General features: G+C 48.0%; 1 protein-coding gene across 4 annotated transcripts in view; it reads left to right on the forward strand.

Annotated features, from left to right (window-relative positions):
• Shank3 (SH3 and multiple ankyrin repeat domains 3) overlaps nt 1–25077 on the forward strand; it is a 60529-nt gene that overhangs the window by 7059 nt on the left and 28393 nt on the right. For all 4 annotated transcript variants that reach the window (XM_075960358.1, XM_075960357.1, XM_075960360.1 and 1 more), the window contains 4 exons: nt 801–867; nt 15639–15912; nt 18620–18813; nt 19739–19852. In XM_075960358.1, the coding sequence (XP_075816473.1) occupies nt 801–867; nt 15639–15912; nt 18620–18813; nt 19739–19852 (649 nt within the window). The remainder of the gene's footprint in view (nt 1–800; nt 868–15638; nt 15913–18619; nt 18814–19738; nt 19853–25077) is intronic.

The following is a 25077-nucleotide window of genomic DNA, read 5'->3' on the forward strand; positions in this document are numbered from 1 at the left end:
AACTGTTAGTCGCCAGGCTCGTTGGCACTGGATAGCCAGGTAGTTACCTAGAGTTTTGGAGGAGTTGAGGGTATCATGGGAATTTACGAACCATGAAAGCAGTGTGGAAAGGGGTATCTATTATTATTATTATTATTATTATTATTATTATTATTTTTGGTTTTTCGAGACAGGGTTTCTCTGTAGCTTTGGAGCCTGTCCTGAAACTAGCTCTTGTAGACCAGGCTGGTCTCAAACTCACAGAGATCCGCCTGCCTCTGCCTCCTGAGTGCTGGGATTAAAAGCGTGCATCACCACCACCCAGCATGTATATATTATTCTTAATGGGAGCACAGGCCCTTGAGAATGTCAGAAAGGCAAGCTGTTAAGGCCATGTCTGCGAGTGTAGAGGTTGAAGATTTGGGCACACCTGGAAGTAGATACACCAAGGTGTATTAGATGGGCCAGGTTTGGGGACAGAGGTAGGAAGAATGAGGGCTCAAAAGCTGTGGGACCAGGATTGATATGGGAATCGTGGCTGCATATGGGGCAGATTAAAAGTTCTACTGTTGGGTTCGGGTTTGTTCATGTTTTAACTCTAAGCCTTGTGTCCCAGAAGCACTCTTGGACTTAGGCAGAGGAGGGCAATGGGCCAACCCCAGCTGCTGGTATCCTGTCTCTTGTCCAGTAGAAGTGCTGTGTCCACAGACATTGACTGCTGTGACTTGAGAGAAGGGTGGCTTTGGGAAGATCCCAGTAGGAGCACCTGGGGTTTGGGTGCCTCCCTCCTTGCCCTCCATGTGTTGATTTCTCTCTCCCAGGTGGCCATTATTGCAGGGAACTTTGAGCTTGCTGAGGTAATCAAGACCCACAAAGACTCGGATGTCGGTGAGTTCTGCCCACCCACAGATCCTTTCTGAATGTGCTGTGGCTGTCATAAGCCTGTCATACACCCTGGTGGTGTAACAGGGTCTCCATACTCCAAGGCAATTGTCTGCTAGTGGCCCTTGCAGACACGGGAATGCAATGAAAAATGGCCTGTGGGGACCGAACAGAATTTTTGGTCGGGGCCTAGAGCAGGTCTGGGCTCTAGGCTGTGATGGCACGGACCTCGGTGGTCAATATCTAGAATGGGCTTCCCATTGTGTGCTAGGGCAGTGCTTAGCATCCTGCAGAGAGAGCAGGACACAGTGGTGAGGATGAAGACAGAAGTGGGAATAGGCTTGCGGCTATTTCCTTCCACAGAAGGTTTGAGCTCCCAGCAGGTAGCGCACAAAAGAAACTTGGCATATGTATAAGCGCTTGGAGGAGGACCAGAAGCTGCATGTGTAGTTTTTGCTTCAAGACTGGCAGGCAGAAGGCTCTAGCCTATGCTTTGGTGTGTGTGTGTGTAAGAGAGACAGACAGACGGACAGAAAAAGTGTGAGAGGTGTGGTGTGTGCGTGTGCATGCGTGTTTGTTTCTGGAGCCTGACTGTCTTATCCTGGGTACAGGTGAGTAAGTCTGCAGGGTACTGTGGGTCCTTCCTCCAGCAAAGGGTTGCTGTCTGGCTACAGCAAAGCCTTCTAGCCGTAGGGATCCCTTAATGTTCTGGGTAGGCTTTTCTGCCTGTGGCTCTTTCTGGAACATGGAGCCCCAGGCTCCCCTTTCTTCTGTGAGCGTTACTTGAAGTGTCCCCATTTCTTGTTTCAATCTGCAATGACATTGGGCAGCAAAGGGATGGAGCTGGCATTAAGGTTAGAATATTCCTCAGTTGATGACAGTCTGGCCTGGGGGTTCATCTTTGGTTGGGGTTAAGATTAAGATCAGTTTCATGTTTAGGGCACTTCCTTGAGCTGCTCTTTGCTAATAAGGCTTGGTCATGCGCCCCTTGAACCTTGCAAGTTGGGGCCATAATGGTGGATGAACTGAGGGTGGGTGGCTTCCCCAAGAGAGATCCTGCAGCAGTGCTAAGTGACTTCACGATTCATGGTGCAAAGCTGGGCCCTAGTTCAGGTAGAAAGATTTTGGGTTGATATAGATGCACGTGATAGCTACAGTTTGCTTGGGGCTGACAGCATCAGAGATGGAATTTTCTGGGATCATCCTGTGTGTGGATGCCTCGTTGCCCAAATGTCTAAACTTGAGAGAATTGCTAAATCTGTGGTGCCTCCCTTTGTCATAAGTGAAATATAGTGTCTTAGGTACCGCATCTTCTTTTCACCTTGGTCTCCTGTAGCATTTGATCCTGGAAGGGGCTGAATTCTAGTGACTTGTTTGTAACTGATTTCGCAAGAGATGAGGGACTTGTATAATATCTAGGATGAGCTGTAGGACTATCCCTCTGCCCTTTGTCCCAGGGTTCTGGGGGTCACCAGCCGGGGCGCACGTTCATTTTACCGAAGCGTGCTTGCCTCAGCTGGGGCTAGGCACATCGTGGCTGAGCAGAATGGGAATCAGTGTCATCTGCTCTCACAACCGTACAGAGCACTGTAACGTCTCAGTGTTACAGCCTGTCCTAGGTAGGTTTCTACTGCTGTGATAAAACACCATGACCACAGCAGCTTAGGGAGGAAAGGGTTTGTTACAGCACACACATTCCAGTCACACCCCATCAGGAAGGGAAGGCAGGATAGAAGGCACGAACTGAAGTAGAGGCCACGGAGACATGCTGCTTACTGGCTTGCTCCACACCGTGGTTTGCTCAGCTTGCTTTCTTACAGGCTCCAGAACCACCTGCCCAGGTGTGGCACCGCCCACAGTGGGCTGGGCCCTTCCACATCGGTTATTTAATAATAATGAAAGAAGTGCCCCGCAAACTTACCTCTAGGCCAATGAGATGGAGGCGTTTTCTCAGCTGAAGTTTCTTCTTCCTAGATAACCCTGACTTGTGTAGAGCTGACAAAACACTAAGCACTGACCCTGTGCAGTATGGTGTGGTCATGAGATTTACTGTGCATCTCAGTTCACCTTCCTAATGTTCTCTTGTGAAACTGATTATTGGGCCTTTATTTATTTATTTATTTATTTATTTATTTATTTATTTAATTATTTATTTCAGAGAAGAAACCCAAATCTTAGACGGTTAATGACAAAACCTATCATTAGACCTGGGGACTCAGGTCTGGGTTGCCCACCTCCCTCTGCACATATCCATCCACTCTAAGGACATTTCTTTTTTTCTTTTTTTGGTTTTTCGAGACAGGGTTTCTCTGTGGCTTTGGAGCCTGTCCTGGAACTAGCTCTGTAGACCAGGCTGGTCTTGAACTCACAGAGATCCGCCTGCCTCTGCCTCCCAAGTGCTGGACATTTCTTAAGTGACAGATCTAAGTTACTCTGTCTCCCTCTGGGGCTGTGGGACCCCACATAGGAGCTGCGTGGAGCTCTCTGCCTGGCTGTCCTCCACTTCCTTCCTCAGGGTAGTGTCTTGCACGCACTCATGTCGTGTTTCAAGAGACACCTCCTTACTTCTCTTTATGGACCAACAGACCCTTGGGTGGGACTCTGGTCAGTGGCTTTCTCTGCTTCCTGTTTCAGTTAGTGAGCTATGGGCTTTCAGTCAACCTATGTATACAAAGCATTCTATGTATATATGCTCACGTGGACTGCCTAGCTCATGTTTTTGGTAAGTGCCTCGGGCAATGCTCCTCATATGGTGACGTCACCTGGAGAGCTTGTTCAGTGTAGGTTCTGAGTCTGGGCCCGGGTGTGGCCTGAGCGTCTACACTGGTCACCAGCTCAAGGTGAAGCCTGCTCGGCCTATCCTGGCTCCCACGCTTTTTATAATAGGTGTAGACAGTCTTGGCAGGCAGTGCTGCAGGCCAGAGCCTGCCCACGGTATAGTTTTTGTTTTTAAATCAAGACGAGATGTTCCTTACTTAAAATTGACTACTTTTATTGACAATCCGGCAGCATTCCTTACATTTACAGTATTGAATGCCAGTTTTGTTGAATCCCAAAATGTTTTCATTGCTCCAAAGGGTACCTCAGATATGTTAAGTTCTGTATTGCCCTCCTCCCCAGCCTGTCAGCTGAGAACATAATTTCTCTTGGCATTTACCTGTTATTGCTGTTTCGTATCAATGGAATTACACGATTACCCTTTCTTTGTGCCTTCGAACTTCATCTGCCTTGCAAGATCATTTCATTCCTTCTTATGGCTAAAATGTATTCTGTTGTCTGTGTGCATGGGTATTTGGCTTATTCATTCGCCTACTGGTGGATAAATAAGTTGTTTCTACTTTAAAACACACAGACACACAGACACACAGACACACACATATAGTGTGTATGTTGTGTGCTTGTGTGTCTGCCTGCTTGTCTGTACGTGTAGAACATGCATACAGGTGCCCTTGGGGGCCAGAAAAGAGTACGGATCCCCTGAAACTGGAGATACAGATGGTTGTGAGCCACCCAGTGTGGGTACTGGGACCCAAACCTGTGTCTCTCTTCAAGTCAGTATCCACTCCTAAGAGCTGAAACCATGCTGGGCTGTTGGTGGCGCATGCCTTTAATCCTAGCACTCTGGAGGCAGAGGCAGGTGGATCTCTGTGAGTTTGAGGCCAACCTGGTCCACAAGAGCTAGTTCCAGGACAGGCTCCAAAGCTACAGAGAAACCCTGTCTTGAAAAACCAAACCAAACCAAACCAAAACAAAAAGCTGAAAGCTGAAGCCATCCCTCCAGCTGGTCTTTACTTTTTGATTTATGAATATTGCTATCACAAACATGTTTGTACATGCATTTATATGAATAATAGTTTACACTTCTTTTGGGCTTATCCCAAGGAGTGGAATTGGCTAGGTGATATGATAATTATTACATTTTTGAAGAGTTTCTAAACATTTCCACTAAACTTCTTTCATCTATTCGTGGGTTTCTAGCTTCTTTACCTTCTTCCCAATGCTTGCCTGCTTTTTTTTTTTAAATTGTAGTTACCCTGTTGGATATGGTGTGGTATTTCATTGTGGTTTGTGGTTTCCTAATGTCCAATGCTATTAAACACATTCTCAGGAGTTTTTCATTTGTGTGTCTTTGGAGGAAAGTGAAGGCCTTTACTCACTTAAGTTTTTTTCCTTATTGTTAAACTATAAGAATTCTTTATTTACTTTGAATATAGTAAAGAATATAGGGCCAGCAAGATGGCTTAGTGGGTAAATGTGTTTGCTGCTAAGCCTGGGAAATGCACATGGTACAAGGAGAGAGCTGACTTCTTCAGGACCTTGACGTGTTTCACAGGGCCATGGCATTATGTTCATGTATGTACACACACAAATAAATAGATGCAACAAACTGAAAATACATTGTATATGGTTTGGGTGTTGTTTGAGATAAGTTTTCACTCTGGCCCAGGTTGGCGTTGAGCTCTGTACGTATCCCAGACTGGTCTCAACCTCTTGACAGGTCTTCTGCCTTAGCCTCTGAGTATCCGGATTACAGGAAAGAAACTACCATGTCCTGCTTTGTTTCTTGCTCAGATTGGTTTTGAATTCTAGGCTCAGGTGATCTTCCTGCCTCAGCCTCTTCAGTAGCAGGGTCTATAGGCACTTGTTATCATACTCCATTTTGTTTTTTTTAATTAAAATTAAAACAAATTCTCGTCGGGCGGTGGTGGTGCACGCCTTTAATCCCAGGACTCAGGAGGCAGAGGCAGGCCCATCTCTGTGAGTTCGAGGCCAGCCTGGTCTACAAAAGCTAGTTCCAGGACAGGCTCCAAAGCTACAGAGAACTCTGTCTTGAAAAATCAAAAATGAAAAAAGAATTCTCATGCTTTTGATGTTGTACCTAAGAATCCATTGCCAAACATAAGGTCGCACTGTTTATCACTGATAGAAGAATACGTAAGCATGCTTACATTTTGTGGAGCTTTTTAGTATTCTGCAACTCCTAAACGGAGGCTGCACTCTGCTGAAAGGAGCCGAAGGCCAAGTATTTGTAGAGACAAGACAGGACAACCTTTGTTTAGAAGTTAGCTGGTTGGTCTGATTACTGTAGTTTCTGGCCTCAGATGATGGGCTCTACTGTGTTTGGCATTAGGGTGCCAGAGCCACTCCCATTAACGGCATCCCAGTGAGATGACCGGTCTCACTGTGTAGCCCCGCCTGGCCAGGAACTCACCATGTAGATCAGGCTGGCCTTAGACTCATGGAGACGGGGCTGGGATTAAAGACACTTACCACCGTGCCTTTTTTTTTTTTTAAACAAAAATAGTTATTCACTTTGACCAGAACTTGGGCATAAGTATCATTATAATGTGTCATGGCTGGATGGATGTCTTTGACTCAAATCATACTGTTAGATGTTGAAGATTGTTGCTGTTGTTGTTGATCTCATTTTTGTTGTTGGTGTACTGTGGACGGCTGTGAAGACACATTTGAGACCCTAGAAGAAAATGTAGCACACTGGATGATTATGATAACTATGAGGCAGATGCCCAAGACTACAGTGTGCCCTTAGCTGAGGATTCTAGCAACCAAAGTATGTATACATCTTTTTGTTTTTTTTTTTGAGATAGGTTCTCTCTACATCCTGGAACTCATTATATAGACTAGGCTGGCCTCCAACTCAGAGATCCACCAGCCTCTGGGATTAAAGGTGTATGCCGTCATGCCTTGCTCAAAATAATATTTCTATTGAACAAAAGCATAGCAAAGGTGAATCATTAGAACAAACAGAATCAGTCAGAGTCCAGAAAGAAGTTAGCCAAGATTTCTGGAGTTGAGCTCGAAGCATGTTTCTTGGCTTGCATCTCAAATGCCTGTATTTCTGGCACTGGGAGAAGGCTGACCTCCCTTGGTGGCCAGCGCTTGGGCAGGGTTATCCTCTGGAATTGCATCAAGGTGTCTCTCTCCAGCTTTGGAGTTTCAGGAACAAACAGCTCCTGTTCTTAGTGATTCTAAGTTGGAGAAGTGGGAAAACATTCAAATGGAGGAATATAGAAGATCAATATCCAGTTCAGCTTATAGGTAATAAATAATACTAATAACAATTTCAAACCAGTGAGCAGGCCCACGGTCTCAGAACAGTGTTCTGCGGTTTTCTCTGAAGCAGAACTCTCTGTAGCTATGTCAGTCTTTGAACCTTAGCCTATTTAGACACATTTAGTAGGAGAGGCTTGGAATGTAGCTAAAATTGGTAGGGTGCCTGCCCAGCTGTGCAAAGCGCTGGGTTGTATCACTAATTCCAGCACTCTGGAAGTGGAGACAGGATCAGAGGTTCAAAGACATCCTCAGCGCAAGTGAGTTTGAGGCCAGCCTGGGCTACATCAGACTGTCTCCCAGCAACAACAATAACACAGCAACACATTTAGTAAGGAGAGTAGTTAACCACAGAGGTTCTTTAGTTTGTTTTGCTGAAACTTTTGGCAAGGAACCTCAGTTTGGACTTTTTTTTTTTTTTTTTTTGAGACGGGGTTTCTCTGTGTAGCTTTGGAGACTGTCTTGGAACTCGCCCTTAGAACAGGCTTTCCTCGAACTCCCAGAGATCCGCCTGCCTCTGTGCTGGTATTAAAGGCGTGTGCTACCACCGCCTGGCCTCAGTTTGGACTTTTAAAAATCTTTTATGGCTCAGAAATTAAAGTCAAGATGAACTGCAGATCACCCTTGTAGTAATTCATGTTTGTTTTTTTTTTAAAAAAGGTTTTTCAAATCCCCTCAAGTTTCTGAAGGAAACAGGCAGAAAGTGACATTTTACTCACAATAAGGCTTGGAACAGCTCTTGCAGGTTGGCATCCTGTGTAGATTCTCAAATCACATTCTAATCAAAGCTTTGGTAATAGGATCGGTTTCTCCAGTTGTACGCTATCGAAAACAGCACAGTTTCTTAGTGAACTTGTGCGGATAATATATTACCATGTAATACACATGCCCATGCTTAGCTCTAACAGTGCCGAGGATCCGGTAGTGAGAGAAAGTGAATATTTCAGGGTTTCTCAGTGTAGCCCAGGATGCCCTGGAACTCACTCTGTAGACCAGGCTGGCCTTGAACTCAGAAAGATTCACCTGCCCCTCCCTCTCCAGTGCTGGGATTAAAGGCATGCACCACCACTGCCCGGCAAATATTTCAGTTTTAATTTTCAAAAAGATCACCAATAGGCCACAGACAGTGGAAAGGGAAAGCATAGTCCTTAAATCTAGAACATTAAAATGAAAAATTCAAATAAACATAAAATTACTCACCTCATTTTTTTCAGTTTTTTTTAAAAAAAAACTTTATTAAAAAAGTTGCCAAAAAAAGTCATCCACTGAAATTAACCAGACTCAGATACCTCATCAGTGTTTTCCTTTTGTGTCATGATTTATTTTTCTGTTTGTTTATTATTTTGAGACAGGGTCTTATTCTACATCCCAGAAGGTCTGGAACTCACTGTGTAGTCCAGGCTCATCTTGCGCTTACAGTGACCCTCTTGCCTCAGCTTCAGAGTGCTAGAATTTCAGGTCCAGACCCATGTCCCTACTTCTTTTGCTTGGACTTGGTTTAGTGGTTGGAACAAACCACCAGGTATTTATTTTCTTCCTCCTCTTCTTCTTTTGTCTGTTTTTCGCTCCTCTTTCTTTCTCTGCTCTCTCTCCTTCCCTCCCTTCTCTCTCATTTGCCTTTTCTTGTTCTTTCTCTCCTCCTCCTGCCCCCACCTCTTCTCAGTGTTATTGCTCAGGCTGGTCCTGAACTCCTGGGTTCAAGAAGTTCTCTGGACTCAGCCTCCGAACTGTCAGGACTTCAGGCTCAGGCCACCATTGCTGGTCTCATTTCTTCATTACAGTTCTGAAAATTCTTCTCCAAGCTAGTGGTATGATTGTGAAGTTACTGGAAACCTAGATTTCATAGTACTTGTCTGAGTCCAACAGTGTTTTTGAAGGATAAATGATTTTGGGCTGCAGCTAATCGCACATACTTCTAGAGAAGAATGACAATAATAACTGTACACTTGGCAAGACTCCAAACAGCTATGGCTGAAAGCTGGTGACAAAGTCAGCAAGGATTGGGTTTCTTTTTGTGGCTTACAAGACTTTAACACAGCCGGACTTACACGACTGATAGGATTGTACCCAAAACAAGTCCAATTTCCAGGAATTTTACACACTTTTATAATATTTGTATTTTGAAATTATGTGAAAGTATGGTTTAAAATTTGGTACCGGGGTGGTGTATGCCTATGGTCCTAGTACACTGGAGGCTGAGGCAGGATAAGGACAAGTTTGGGTCCAGCTTCGGCTATATCCCCACCCTCGACCCCAAAAGGTTTAGTACTACAATGCTTTCCATACAATTTAACACATCAAACAAGATCAATTAATTCAGTATCTCTTTAACATTGCAGGGGCCTTTCTGGATTGTTAAAGTTAGTTTAGGATTAAAGACAAATCAAGGAGCCAGGCATAGTGCCAAAGGCCTTTAATTCCAGCACTTGAGAGGTAGAGGCAGGCAGATCTCAATGAGTTCCTGTCTATCTAGGGCTATACAGTGAGACCTTCTCTCAACAAACAAATAGACAAGCCCAAACCAAACAAAAACCCCAAATTACCTAGTGCACTCTGAAATCAGTAACGTATTTTTCTTTTGTCCTTAGGTCTGGTTGACTATAGCATGGGTAAGAAACACTTTAGGAATGACTTTCAATAGGTTTCTAGTTTTTCTAATTCACATGTAACCTGTATGTGGACTCCATGGGGCTTGTAGCCATGGAGCTGGTGATCTTCAGGGTGACACCAGGTCCTATTAATGTGTTTAGATTATACATGAGCTCAGGTTGGCACCTATGAGAGAAAGGCAAAGTGTTATTTTGTTTGTTTTCAAGACAGGGTTTCTCTGTGTAACAGCTCTGGCTGGCCTGGAACTCAATCTGTAGGCCAGGCTGGCCTTGAACACTCAGAGATTCGCCTATCTCTGCCTCCCAAGTGGTGGGATTAAAGGTGTGTGCCATCACTGCTTGGCTGCAAAATGTTTTTTATCTAGACAGGATTACCTTTATTTATTTCTGAGCTCAAGATTTTTTTTTTTCAAGATTTTGATTGAAGTCTAACAGTGGTTAAAAAGCAGACTGAAGAACTTGATTGTGGTATATGCTGTAATTCTGGAGGTAGAGGGGTAAGAGATTGAGGACAACCTGAGCTATGAAGCAAGACACACACACACACAGACAGACAGACAAACATACAGACACACACATACACAGACAGACTCTCTCTCTCTGTCCCCCCCCCCCTACTTTGTGGTTTCCAAGATGATAATTTTTCTTGGTAAGATTTACCCTTTGTCTAGAAAAGAGCAAATTCTGAGATAGAGTCCCAGTTGCTGGATTTAAACAACCTATTATTTCCTGTCTTCCTGGGAGTTTCCTACTGTGATCTATTCATTAGACCCAGTTAAGACACCCAAAGACTCCCTACAGGACCCAGGACAGTCTTTATTTCAACTTCAGAAGTCAGTGTGACTTCAGGAGCCACCGTTGAGTCAAAATACTCTCAAACAAACCCAGAGAATTTCACACAGAATGTGGTGCACCAGAGGGTTGGTTCCAAGTGGTGGCCAACAGGGCTCAGCAGCTGACCGCTCCTATTTGTCTGTGGCTCCGGTAATTTCTTCTTATATTAGATCTGATACAAGAAAAACCTAAGCATGTTTAAATTTTATTCTGTAACTCATGAATAGAGGGGCAAGAAACACTGCCAGGAGAAGCAAGATAAGAAATACGGTTTTGATCGCTTAGATGTTAGTTGGTGCTTCCTAACTGGTACAATGTCTAATTTCGGTTCACAGTTTACATCAGATGTTGATTTGCTCAGGTGGAATTCAAAGTGTGAGAGTCACCACGCTGAATGGCATCCAATGGCATCCCCCCCCGCCCACCAGCCACTGAGTTTTCCTCTGACTTTCACGGGCTCAGCGTTTATATTTAGGTCACTGATCAATTGTAGCCTAATTTTTGTATGAACTGTGAGTTCAGAATTGGCTTTCGTGTGGCTCTTTAGTTGTTTGGCAGTATTTGGTGAAGGATGTTTTCTTTTTCCACTGGTACTCACTGCTGGTGTGCAGAAACGGTAGCTGGCTGTTACCAGTTTTTCTGTATTTGCTTTAGTGGCTTTCTTGGCACATTATTGGGATTTTCCTCTTCCTTCCTCCCTCCCTCCCTCCCTCCCTCTCTCTCTCTTTCTCTCTGTCTCTCTTTCTTTGAAGCCTATCCTGGAACTGGCTCATATTGACCAGGCTGGCCTCGAACTCACAGAGATCCACCTGCCTCTGCCTTCCGAGTGCTGGGATTAAAGGCGTGCGCCACCACTGCCCAGCTTGTTTTTACTTTCCTTTCTCTCTCTTTTTAAAAGCAGCCAGTTCTCTTAGCTTCGAAGCCATCTCTCCAGCCCTTTTCCTTCTGTTTTGGAGGTAGTCTCACTACGTAGCCTTGGCTGGCCTCGAACTACTGAGGGCCGAGGTTAAAGGCGTGTGCCTCCATGCTCAGCCTCCCTTGCTTTTGTTCCCTAGTGCTCTGGTTTGAACTTCTCTGCCATGTTGAACAGCAGTCATGAAAGCAAGGACTGGCCTTGCTCCTTGTGCTTGAGGGAAGCTTCTGAGTCTTTCACCACTGAGTATGATGTTAGCTGTGGCTTATAAAGATGCCTTAACACATCGAGGAAGTTTCTGTTCATAGTTTTCTGACATTTTATCATTAAAGGGTGTTGGATTTTTAGTGAATATTTTTTCTGAAATCAACTCAAATCATGATGTTGTTTTTCTGTTTTGTTCTATGGATGTACCACACTGGTTCCTGAAGTGTTTATCGTTGGAATGTTTTATCCAGCTTGGGGATCTAGAATACAAGTCAGTTAGGAATTGTTTTCTTCTTCCTGTTTCTTTGGGCGAGTTTGGGAAGGGTTGATGCTGATTCTTCAAGTGTTTCTGGTCATGCCATCTGTTACCACCTTTCCGTTGTTGGTAGGAAGTTTGTGATTTCTCAGCCAGTTTCCTTGTTTTGAGTCCGTTGAGATTTTCTATTTTTTCTTGAGTCAGTTTTTGTAATTTGTGGATTGAAAAAATAATTGTCTGTCTAATTAGCTTATCTAGTTTGGTGGCAAATGATCGTTCATAGTATTATTTTATGTTTTATTTATTTCGAAAGATTGGTGACAATACCAAGTCATTTCTGATTTTATTGTCTTTATATATATATATATATATATATATATATATATACACACACATATGTTTTAAAGTCAGTTGTAGCTGGGCGATGGTGGTGCACACCTTTAATCTCAGCACTCAGCACTCAGGAGGCAGAGGCAGTTGGATCTCTGTGGGTTCAAGGCCAGCCTGGTCTACAAGAGCTAGTTCCAGGGCAGGCTCAAAACTACAGAGAAAGCCTGTCTTGAAAAACCAAATAAATAAATCAGTCAGTTATAGCACAATTAATAACTCAGAGACAGATATTGGGGTTCAATCTGAATATCAGAGAAGCAAAACAGCCAGCCACTGGCTCTTACTTTACCTCAGTCTGAAATGACGATCCTGCCTCCAGGAATCCTCAGAATGAGACTGCCTGAGAGCTGTCTCCTGTCTTACATTCATTCCTCTCTAGTGCTGGGATTAAAGGCGTGCACCACTACTGCCTAGTTTCTGTGACAAACTAGGGTGGCTACTGGGATTAAAGGTGTGTGCCACCACTGCCTGGTCTGTAAGGCTGACCATTGCAGCTGTTTTACTCTCTGATCTTCAGGCAAGCTTTATTTATTAAAATACAAGTGAAATATTACTACAGTCAGTCTAGCTAAAAGTGTGTTGACTCCTTGCGTTATTTATGTGCATGAAGATTCTGCCAGCATGTTTGTCTGTGCACCATGTGAGCACCCTCGTGCCTGCAAAGGTCAGAAGAGGACTTTGTGGAGTCCCTGGAACTGGAGTTGTGGATGGTTGTAAGCTATCAATCATGTGGGTGCTGGGAATTGAACCCACGTTCTGTTGACAGCCACTCTTAATGGCTGAGCTATCTCCCCCAACACACCTTTTTTTTTTTTGAGACAAGGTCTGTGTTACCCTGACTGTCCCCTTCACTATGAAGACCAGGTTGACCTCTAACTCACAGAGATACAACTGCCTTTGCCTCCAGTGCGCTAGGATTAAGTGTATGCCACCATACCCAGAAGGCTGACTTTGTTGTTGTTGAGACAAAGTCTTGTTATGAACCCCTGGCTGGTCTTGAACTTGTACTGACTTTCCTGCCTTTGCCTCTCCAATGCTGGGATTATAGACATATGCTACCATGCCTAGGTCTTCCAACTCTTTTTTTTTTCCAAAACTGGGATGGAACCTGACACTTGGGTGTGCTAGACAAACACCTCCTTTTTACATGAAGGTGTTAGCTATCTAGAAGTACCGCAGTTGAATGAGAGGCCCTAGTGGTTAGTCAGGTCTCATTGGCTTGTCTCCTGTGTCCTCATTTACGTTTTTTGATCTTCTGTTCATTATCGGAAATGAGTATTGAAGTTTTTGGCTATAAATTGTAGAACTGCCTATTTCTCTTTTTTGGCTTGATATTTTGGTATTCAGGACAGGATTTCTCTGTGAAGTTCTGGCTGTCCTGGAACTCACTCTGTAGATGAGGCTGCCTTCGAACTCACTGCGACCTGCCTGCCTCTGCCTCCCGAGTGCTAGGGATTAAAGGTGTGCGCCACCACTGCCCCGCTTCTATTTCTGTCTCTCTGTCAGTGCTGTTTGTTTCCTATATTTTGCTTTTGTTTTCTTTGGTGTATATATGTTAATAGTTAATATTCTTGATGAACTGACCTTACTGACATATAATGTATCTTTCTGACTCTTGTTACACACACACACACATACACACACACACACACACACACACACACTTTTTTTTGTGTGTGTGTGTGTGCGTGCATGTCTGTGTGCAGATGTATGTGTTTGTATGACTGTATAGGCCTGAGGTCAGCCTCCAGTGGTGTTCCTTGGCAACCATCCTGAATCTTGCTTGTTGAGACATGGTTTCTTACTGGACTGGACTGCTGATTAGATTCGGCTAGCTGGCCAGTGAGTCCTAGGAATCTCCTGTCTCTGCCTCCTCAGCTCTGGGATAAGTGTATTCAACAACACTGACTTTATGTGGGTATAGGGAATTGAACTCAGGTCCTCATGCTTGTATGTCAAGCATTCTACTATATGAGCTATCTTTCCGGGTTTACGTTTTTTTTTCATTTAAAGTTTATTGTCTATTTACATATGTTAGTTTTTTAAAAAAATTTATTCTAATTTTATTCAGGCATAGTGTCATATACCTTTAATTCCAGCACTTGGGAATCAAAGCCAGACAGTTCTCTGTGGGTTGGAGGCCAGCCTGGTCTACACAGTGAGTTCCAAGACAGCCAGGGCTACAGAGTGAGACCCTACCTTGAAATAAAACACAACAAACAAATGAAAATATTCTAACTTTCAATATATATGTGTCTTTGGATCTAAAGTGATTCTCTTATACATAACGTACAGCCAACAACTCATCTGTCTTTAAAGTTTTACTGGAACATAGACAAGCCCATTTGTTGACATACTGTTTGTAGCAGTTTTCATGGTACCACGGTAGAGTTTGAGACATGGCAGTGGAGACTCCGCTTTGCGGATCCTGAAATAGTTACTGCTGGATTCTTTTTAGGATGTTTGCTGACTCTGGTCTAGAACGCCTTTTTTAGTTTCCTTGGCGATAGTCAATAGTACACAGTCTCACATAGCAGTAGCCTGGTGAGATCTGTCATGTGTAGCCTGATTTATCCCGAACCTTGTAAAGTGGGAAGTTCTAACAACGTATCTGGGCATTCCAAAGCCTTAGCTGCGTGAGAAGAGGAGCAAGTTTAAAACCTCCAAGTTAGGGTTGGAGGCAGCATGGCTTGGATGTGATCACCTGTTGGTGACTTCATTCATGTGGCTAACTGTTCTGATTTCCTGGGATTGGGACACTTCTGGAACACATTTTAGACTCCATTTGTCTCTCTCTGTGTAGGTTTATCTATATACAGGTAGGTGTGTGTGTATATGTGTGTTGAAGCAAGGAGCCAACCTTGGGTATTTTTCTTCAGGAGCTACCCACCTTGATTTTGGAGACAGACTCTCTCCCCAGGCTTGGGGCTCACTGATTATGTAGGCAGGCTGGCCAGGGAGCCCCAGGCATCTACTGCTTGGCTTCATGTCCCCAGTGCTGGGATTACAAGTGCATGCCAACATACCTGGCTTTTTCTGTGAGTGCTGAGGATTGAACTCAGGTCCTCAGTTTTGCACAGAAAGCACTTTAATTACCTGAGCTATCTTCTAGCCCAGGATTTTAGTCTTAAAAGGTCAATTGCCCTACAGAAAGAACTACAGACAACTGGGGCATACTGGGAGTGGGAGAAACAGTGTTGCCCAGAGAAGAGCAAACTGATTGGTTATCCAGTACCAAATGGTCAGCCCTGAAATCATCCTTATAAGTAACAGTATATGTACTGAACAGCTTATATTTAGGAATATATATGCATATATGCATGTAGTACCAATGGAAAAAAGAGGCCATGAATTTGAAAGTAAGGAAGGGTATATGGGATGGTTTGGAGAGAGGAAAAGGAAAGGAGAAATGTAGTCACAAAGTCGTCAGCTGTCCCCGTCCCCGTGCCCCCCCCCCCCCCCCGCAAATCACTTAACTATTGCCTCTCTGCTCTAGTACCATTCAGGGAAACCCCCAGCTATGCAAAGCGACGACGTCTGGCTGGCCCAAGCGGCTTGGCATCCCCTCGACCCTTACAGCGCTCAGCCAGTGATATCAACCTGAAAGGCGATGCCCAGCCCGCAGCTTCTCCTGGGCCCACTCTCCGAAGCCTCCCTCATCAACTGCTGCTTCAACGGCTTCAGGAGGAGAAGGACCGGGACAGGGATAGTGAGCCGGAAAAGGACATCAGTGGCCCTGCTGCAGGCAGGGGTAGCCACAACAAGATCAGGTAGGAGGGTACGCGTGGTCCTGGGGGGCATCAGGGTGGGCCGAGAGCTATGACCAACCAGAGCTGAAAGGCAGGGAAAGACGGTTCATGGTACCTGCGCTGGCGGTGATGGGTGGGGCTCGTGGCCGGAGTTCCTGGGTGGCTTTACTCAGGCTGATCTCCGGTAGAAAATGGGGCTTGCTCTTGGGATAGCGGGCAGCAGAGGGAGTTGTGGGTGGAGAGGGTATGGTCCAGCTTGTTGTTAGAAAGCTCATTTGCAGCAGGGAAACTGGTGGTACTGGTAGGAAGTGGGTTGGGACATGCCTTTCTATGTAGGCTCAAGGCCTGCAAGTGAGAGGTAGCGCATCCCTCCCCCCCTTGCATCTCCGCAATCCAGGCCCAGCCCTGTAGACATACCTACTTTTAACCTCCCTCCTGAGTCCTGGAATCGCGAGAAACCAGGATATTTGCAGCACTGATTTCCCCGTAACTTAAGAGTAGGAAGTGTAACCTGGAGCTCTTAGCCTTTATAGACTTAAGAGTAACCACCTTGCTGGCTCCTCACCAGTCCAGTGCAAGGTGTTTCCTTTGAGAAGCTCTCTGGGGGTGCCTGTGAGGGTTCGACTTCTTAGACCCTGGTACGCTGTCTGTGTTAACCACTGGTTGTAGTCTTAAATTTGCCTGGCGGTCAGGAGCTATCCTTCTGGCCTCCTGCCGTATCTCCAGAGCCAGGTCTAGAGAAGGTGTTTGGAAGCCTGTTGGATGCAAGTGTTACATAAGCAGCATGTTGTTTTCACAGTGTCGGCCAGCTCTTACAGCCCTATGGGTTGGTGTACCACTGGGCTGAGCAGCAGAGCCTGTCTGTCACTCAGCTAAGCTCGATCGCTTAGGCTGTCTGTGTTCACATCATTGTACAGGCTGGGGTCCTGAGGCCCAGCCTGGGCCGGAGACTTGTTTAAAGTCACAGGGAGTAGGGACCAGCTGACCTGGGTACAGGTGTTTGGTAGAAGGCATTTGATGCAGATTATATGAAGCTTTCCCTTCTGCATTGTTCCTCTGTGTATGCCGCCCGCTTCCCAGGCTGTAGGCGCCTCCCGCCCCCCCAAGGTTGTCAGTTTGGTTCCATATCACAGTTCTCCCCTGAAGCTTTTGCGTTGCCCCTCTGGTTTTCTAGGAATCGAATGGGTTGGTGGCTGAGTGCATTCTAGGATGTCGCAGTTTGCCAGGAGGGCTGCTTTCGAGTGGAACCTGTGTGGCTGCCACTTTGGTCCCTTTCATTTGTGCTTGCTGAAGCTTGCAGCAGGCACAGAACAAACGCCTCTATTCTAGGGTCTCCAGCTCACCTGCTCTTTGGGAGGGCGGAATTCCTTCTTCTCCACATTTATTAGGTGACTCGAGTGCCCGATCTGTGTGTCTGTGCGTGTGTGCGCGCGCGCGTGCTTGTGTGTGCGTGCAGGCACCTATGCTTGCGCAGCTTGCCTCTGGCTCACCCCACCCCCACGCCCCAATCTCAGCAGTGGTCCTGACTGGTTCTGAGGAAGTAGAAAGCTAGGCTTAGGGCTGAGAAGCACTTAGAAAAGTTGTGTTACAGGTTAAGGAGGCTTACCTGGTGTGACAGTGGTCTGTCAGGATGTGGAGAGCAAGTTGGGCGCACTGAGGAGGGAGAGGTTCAGGCACAGGTTGCCTGTTTTGCAAACAAAACCAAAACGGATGGCGTTCGTGGACCCTGGTAGGGCTGCAGTGGCTCATTGTTGCTCGCTGTTGGCTGAGCCTGGCATGGAGCCCAGAAATATGGTCTGTAGGTTTTTGCTCCAGCACCATAGTGGAGCCCACAAGGGCAAATTTGAAGCGGATTCAGTAACTTAATCTCTGGTCAAAAGGGCAGGGTCACAGTTGTCTAGGTGGTGTTAACAGTGTAGCGTATTTCTTAAGTCTCAGAGAGCTGGTCATTGGCAGAGCAGGTGAATTTGTCCTGTCTGGGAACTAGGGAGCCCAAGCAGGCTTTTGGGCAAACAGGAAAATCAAGACCTCCGAGTCTATCTATACCCAAGCCCAGAGAAGTGGTATGGGAAAGGTGGTTAACATAGAATGAGCATGGGCATTAGACAGGTGTCTAAGGCGAGAGGAGACAGGCCCGGAGGCAGGAGAATTGGGGCGCCCAGTGCATGCTGGTGGTCAGGGTGTGAGGAGGCCGGACCGCTGCGCCCCGCCTGTCCTTCCCTGATGCCCGAAGCATCGGTGCCAGTCCTTCTCCAGCTCCTACCTGGCACTTCTGCCCGGCGTCCCCCGTGCGCCCACCTTCTGGCTCTCGTTTCTCTCCAGCCGCCCTGCGGGGGTCGGTCTGTTGGGGGCACCGCGGACCCGGGGCTAGCCGGCCGCCGCCGCCCGCAGAGGGAGGAGCTGGCGGAGGAGGCGGGGCGCGGAGCGGCCGTGGCATGGAGCGAGCCCGGCGCGCCCGGGAGCGCAGCCCCGCGGCCCCCGAGCCCTGAGCGGGCGCGGTTCGTGCGCTGGCGGGAGCGGGCCGGGCGCGGCGGCGCGGCCCATGGAGCGGCCCCGGGCCGGGCCCCCGGCGGGCGGGCGGGCGGCGGGCGGGCGGTGGGCGCTGCGGCGGCGGCTGCGGTGAGGCCGGCGGCGGGGCCGGGCCGTGCGCCATGGAGGCCCCGGGCGCCGGCTTCGCGTGCCCGCTGCCCCCCGGCATCGCGTCCGTCACCTACGTGTTCGTCTACAGCCCCAGCGGGCCCGGCGGATCCGGCCCCGCGCCCGGCCCCGGCCCGGCGTCTCCCGCGCCCCCCGCGCCGCCGCCCCGGGGCCCGAAGCGGAAACTTTACAGTGCCGTCCCCGGCCGCAAGTTCATCGCTGTGAAGGCGCACAGCCCGCAGGGCGAGGGCGAGATCCCACTGCACCGCGGCGAGGCCGTGAAGGGTGAGGGGCGCGGGCGGGCGGGGTGAGGGGCGCGAGCGGGGTGGGGGGCGGGCCCCGGGGCACGCGGCCTAGTTCATGTCATTTTGGGGTCTCTGTGGTTGGGGTGTCCCTGGGTCATGACAGCAAGCTGCTGTGCTGGGGTCTCTGCCAATGGCCCTGGGCTTACGGGCTCCTGGCGTGAAGCTCTAGCTCTGTCATGGTAGAGGCTTGGCTCTTGTGGGGCGGTTCTTGTTATGATGGGGGCCAAGGCCAACTGGGTTCTTGTGTTGGAAGGACCCTAACCCATTACAGAGCTCCCACGCCTTGTGGGGTTCCTGTGTCACTCTGGGGCTTATTCATTGGAAATCCTTGGGATACAGGTGAGGGGGGCTTGTCATCTTCCGGGGATCTGTAACAGTTGTGGTTGTCCGTGCACAGTGCCCATTTCTTCCATGGATGATGCCTGTTTTGGGGAGACAAGCCCCTCTCGTCACGGGGCCCCCTGTCGTTATTGGGTTCCTACCTTGGGCACTGTGGCTCTGAGGTGGAGGTAGTTGTGAAATCAGCCCCCCTGGTACATCATGTGGCTCCCTCCACTGCCTGCCTCCCGATGACCCTGAGCTCTTGGCAGTGACTCTTGGGTGGACGTCAGTTACCATGGTTGGGGGAAGTGGTCACTGTGGGCAGGAGCAGTAGCGTGGCCCCTGCTTCTGCCTCTGTCCTCTTCAAGTGTGTCCATCTGGGTCTGTCTGTCTCCCACATGTCCATCCTTCACTGAGGCCATCTGTTCAATTCTCTCTTCCATGTGGATCCCAGAATCTTCCCAGGGAAAAGGCTAGGGGGAATGTGGGCTTGGGAAGAGAGCAGAGCCAGGGTTAGGGCTGTGGGCACACCTGAACCCCCAGCTCTGCTTTGCCCTGACAACCTGTCTGGCTTCTTTCCCCAGTGCTCAGCATTGGGGAGGGCGGTTTCTGGGAGGGAACCGTGAAGGGCCGTACCGGTTGGTTCCCAGCTGACTGTGTGGAGGAAGTGCAGATGCGACAGTATGATACACGGCATGGTAAGTGACCCCAGTGTTGCCCAGGTAGCCCCCAGAGGGCGTATGCTTCTAGTCTCTCTTTGGTCTTCTTGGTAACAAATATGGACGTTCACTAAGACTGCGGAGCTAACTCAGTTACACTCAAGATACATAAAGATTTGTACATACACATTGCTGGTAAGCCTACATGTCCTTAGGAACATGAATGTGTGAACCCGACAACAGTGGAGAACCTTTGCCATGCCAACAGGAGGTAGACACTCATGGGCATCCTCTCTCCGCGTGGGGGCACTTGAGTATCCAGGGATGGTGACCACCCCTCTGGCCCTGGTACAGTCTTCACAGAAATCACAGGTTCTTAGAGCTCCGGATCACGAGTGACTGGTAGATACGTAAGGAGGTCAATGCGAGAAAAGAGGCGCTTTTCCAAAGTGGACAGATTGTCCAAGTGGGCAGAGCAGGAGGCCTGGACCAGCTAAGAGGAAATGAGGCCAGTTGGGCTCCAAGGAGTCATTCGGGGTCCCCTGGGGTTGATAAGGTCTCAGGGAAGCTAGCTGATGAAGGATGGCCCCTGTTATATAGAAACGGGAAGGTGAGGGCTGCAACTCGGGGCTGCTGAGCAGCTATGGACCAATGCTGAACACTTGGACTTCTAGGAAGGCTCCCTTTAGGCGTCAGTGAAGCAGTGGCTGGTCCTCTGGAGCCCCCATGTGGGCTGGGTACCCGTCCGCGGTATACCCCTTAATTGAGTCCTCAGGTATGCTGGGAGGCCTCATGATCAATGGTATTATTTCCGGTCCAGACAGTGAGTATGACAATTGACATATTGGGGGGGGGGGATGCCACTCCTCCTAAGTGGTGGTCCAGGATGGTTATCAGTGGTATGTCTGGGTCAGCATACGTGTGTCCCTTTCTCTGTACATAGAGGGTTTGGGCCATGGGTTTAGGGCCTCTACCTTAAGTTGGCAGTTTCCCAGGGGAGCCCCCCACCATGTGGCCAGGAGCCTTGACTCTGTGTCCCACTTGACTGATGCCTCGCTTACACAAGAGCTCAGTTGCTGGCCTACTGCTGGATAGCTGCCTTGTTTTCTCTGCTAGTGGCTGGGAGTATGGGAGGGAGTAGCTTCTCTTATTCACAGTCTGTGGAGAGTAGACAGAGTGGGATCCAGGTGAAAATGATTTCTGGGGTTTGGATCCTAGTTCCAACAGGACAGAGAAAGGGACAAGGGGTAGGAGAGGGTCTGCACACCTGTTGAATAGGAGCTAGTCTTGTGCCTTCCCGTAAGGATTGGGATACGGTTCTGAGAACCGTGGCTCCAGGAGGGAGCGTTGGAGCCAGACTTCAAGAGGGGCGGATGTTTGTTTGTTTCTCTCCAAGCTGGACCTTATGCTGGCTCTTTGTGGCTATGGCAAGTATTGTCCCATGTCCTCCCCTGCCCCCAGCCCCACTCCGGGCATAGGCCGTTGAGAGTGGGTGATCCAGTTAGCCTGAGGAAGTCAAAGAGGACTTCAAAGCAGAGGTGTTGTTTAGGCTGACTTCTCTGGGTAGTTTGCAGGTGGGTCTCCCATGTTTATAGGGATCCAACACAGTGTTTTAGAACTATGCCCATTGCCAGCTTCTGTATTTGAGCAGTGCCAGACATGATTTTTAGCATTTTTTATATGAATAAAGTTCTGTATGTATCCTAGCAATCTTGGGAGGTGGGGCCAGTGGTCAGTATGTTTCCGGGACATCATTAACCGCAAGGGACAGGGATGTTTAATTTAGCTTTTATTTTGCTATGCCAGCAGTTAGCTTTGTGAGGCATGGCACAGCTGGAGTAGGGGAGCATGAACCTAGCGACCTGTTCTTGGGGTCAAGATAAAGAGTAATCTTGTAGTAGGAGCTGACTGAGCAGATATTTTAGGGTGAAGATCAAGATCTGGACAAGGCAGATCGGAGAGTAGGGAGTGTCAAGGTCACCGAGAAAGGAGAGGACCACACGGGGAGTAGTGGAGTTTTCTAGCAAGCACAGGACTCCTTAGCAGGGCCACAGCTGTCACAGATGACCTGCGGGAGTGGGATTCAAGAGTACCTAAGTGGACGGGAGCCACATTTGCGGGCCTTGCTATAGCTGCCTTCTGGGAGGGGGTAGGAACAGTTGTAGATAGCCTTCCTCTGACCTCAACTACAGTGCCCGTCTTGCTGGTCTGGGCAGAACTTGTCTCGGATTTAGGCCGAGTTGTGCCAGAGAGCAGAGGGCATCCTACCAACAGGAACTTGTTTCCAACACCCCCACCCCAACTCTAATTCAGGAACCAGAGTGGGAGTGAGGGACTTTTAAAGACCAAGGACCAAGGACAGGTGCTGAGGTGCTAGGTTAGGTCGGCATGAGCAGAGGAGACAGCCTCCTGCAGCTCTATAACCGGAAATGCTGAGGCCAGCGAGTGCAAGGATCTCGAGGCCTAACATACCTTCCCATGCTGTCTGCCTTTTCCCTTCCAGAATGTTCCACTTGGGAGCTGGTGCTGGGCATATTCCTTTCAGCTGGCTTTCCCGGGTGTGATTAATAAAACCAGAACATGAATTTGTGTTATATAATAAATAGTTTGTTTGGTTGATGAAAATGTGCAAAATAGGAGGCTGTGTGATAGAAAGTGACCAGGATAGGACTGCTCCACTGTGCTTGTCTCTTAGGGTCAGGGGTAAGATCTGGGTAGGGCACAGCAGAGGGGTGAGTGGGGTCAGCCAAAGTCACAAAGAAGGATGCAGGCTGCAGAGGAGCTGCTGTGAGGCTGGTGGGACCTGGGGCTTCCTGTCCACTGCAGGACCCCCAGATACGGTTCAGCTAGCATAGCATCTGTGTGCCTGGGTCAGCTTGAGGAAGGATGTGCTGGAGATGGGAATTTCAGGGCCTGATTGTGCGAGGGTGAGGCTTTACCTGCACTGGTCTTGGGGATGGGTGGCAAGGTGTGCTTGTCACGTAGAGTGGGACAAATGCAGGGAGTAAGCAAGCTGATGCAGCTAGAATGTAACAGGCTATTCGAACCCGGGCCCTTCCAAGCCGGCTTTTCCTGCTGTGTCAAGAGAGGTTCAGGCAGAACAGCTCACGTATTGAGAGTCTCACACATAGTGAAGTCTGGACCAGTCCTTTTCTTGATAGCCGTGTCATCCGATATGAAGATCACCCAATCATTGCTCTATTCCTGTCTGTGTCCTTCTGTCTTTTAGCTCATTGATTCATCTGTCTGTCCACCTACTTATCCAGCAACCTATCCAGCCCTCAGCTCCCCCTTTTCTCCACCCACATATCCATCTATCCATCCATCATCCATCATCCATCCATCATCCATCCATCCATCATCCATCCATCATCCATCCATCCATCATCCATCCATCATCCATCCATCATCCATCTATCTATCATCTATCCATCATCCATCCATCATCCATCCATCCATCCATCCATCCATCCATCATCCATCCATCATCCATCCATCCATCATCCATCCACCATCCATCCATCCATCATCCATCCATCCATCATCCATCCATCATCCATCCATCCACCATCCATCATCATCCATCCATCATCCATCCATCCATCCATCCATCATCATCCATCCATCCACCATCCATCCATCCATCCATCATCCATCCATCCACCATCCATCCATCCATCATCCATCCATCATCCATCCATCCATCCATCCATCCATCATCATCCATCCATCATCCATCCATCATCCATCCATCATCATCCATCCACCATCCATCCATCCATCCATCATCCATCCATCCATCCATCCATCATCCATCCATCATCCATCCATCATCCATCCATCCATCCACCATCCATCCATCATCCATCCATCATCCATCCATCATCCATCCATCCATCATCCATCCATCCATCATCCATCCATCCATCCATCCATCCATCCATCATCCATCCACCATCCATCCATCATCCATCCATCATCCATCCATCATCCATCCACCATCCATCCATACATCCATCATCCATCCATCCATCCATCATCCATCATCCATCCATCATCCATCCATCATCCATCCACCATCCATCCATACATCCATCATCCATCCATCCATCCATCATCCATCATCCATCCATCATCCATCCATCATCCATCCATCCATCATCCATCCATCATCCATCCATCATCATCCATCCATCCATCATCCATCCATCATCCATCCATCATCCATCTATCATCCATCCACCATCCATCCATCCATCCATCCATCCATCCATCCATCCATCCATCCATCCCCTCAAGCCTTCCTCAACCCATCCAGTCGTACGCACTTGGCAAATGTCTCATCCATCCGTTCGTCCATGTGTCAATGCAGTCACCCACTCACCTGGCCGGTTGTGTCCCACCTGCTGTATGCCAGGTGCTGTGTTGAGCTCTTGGGACCCCAGGAGTAATTACATCTCATCTTTTGCTTTAAGGAGTTCACAGTTACTGAGAAACCAGGTCATAAAAAACTCTTACGTTTTTGCCGGGTATGGAGGCTCATGCCTATAACTCTAGCACACAGAAGACTAAGACAGATATCCCCGAGTTCAAGGCTCAGGCTATATGTAGTGAGATCTTGTCTCAGAAAGAAAAAATTTCAAAACAGGGTGCTCTAAGACTCTGGTACCCAGTACCCACATTCTATCTAGAGGATCTGGCTCCCTCTTCAGGCCTCTGAGTGCCCCAGACATATATGTGGTACACGTATATACATGCAGGGAAATACATAAAGTAAAAACAAACACAACTCTTTTTTTAAAACCCCAGACAATAGAGAACCTAACTGAGAAACCCATAGGTTCCCTCTGATCTCATTTTCTATCCGTGCGCCTCCCTCTGCTCCTGCTGCATCGGTTCCACACTGTTCCTGTCTGCTTCGGATTAACGCCATGTGCATGATCTTCTCCTTGGCCGCCTCACCCTCCTCCCTGCAGGCTGCTCCCTCGGCTGTCTGGACCTCTGCTCAGCTCTTCTTTCTGCCGAGGCCTTCGCTGTCCCTAGAACTGTATTTTCACACCCCTTTCCTGCTTGCGTTTCTCCTGTTCTTACTTGTTTATTCCATTTCTCAGGGTAGCTTATTAACTCCTCAAAGGCAGGGACTTTGCTCTGTTCTAGAGTAAACAGTGCCTGGCATGTAGTAGAGGCTTAGTGAATGGATGCTGAAGTGAAAAATTGAGTCTTGAGAGGTGCTATAGCAAGAGGGACTGAAGGAGGGAGGTGCT

The sequence above is a fragment of the Microtus pennsylvanicus genome, chromosome 2 (genome assembly GCF_037038515.1).
Source record: "Microtus pennsylvanicus isolate mMicPen1 chromosome 2, mMicPen1.hap1, whole genome shotgun sequence".
NCBI lineage: Eukaryota > Metazoa > Chordata > Mammalia > Rodentia > Cricetidae > Microtus > Microtus pennsylvanicus.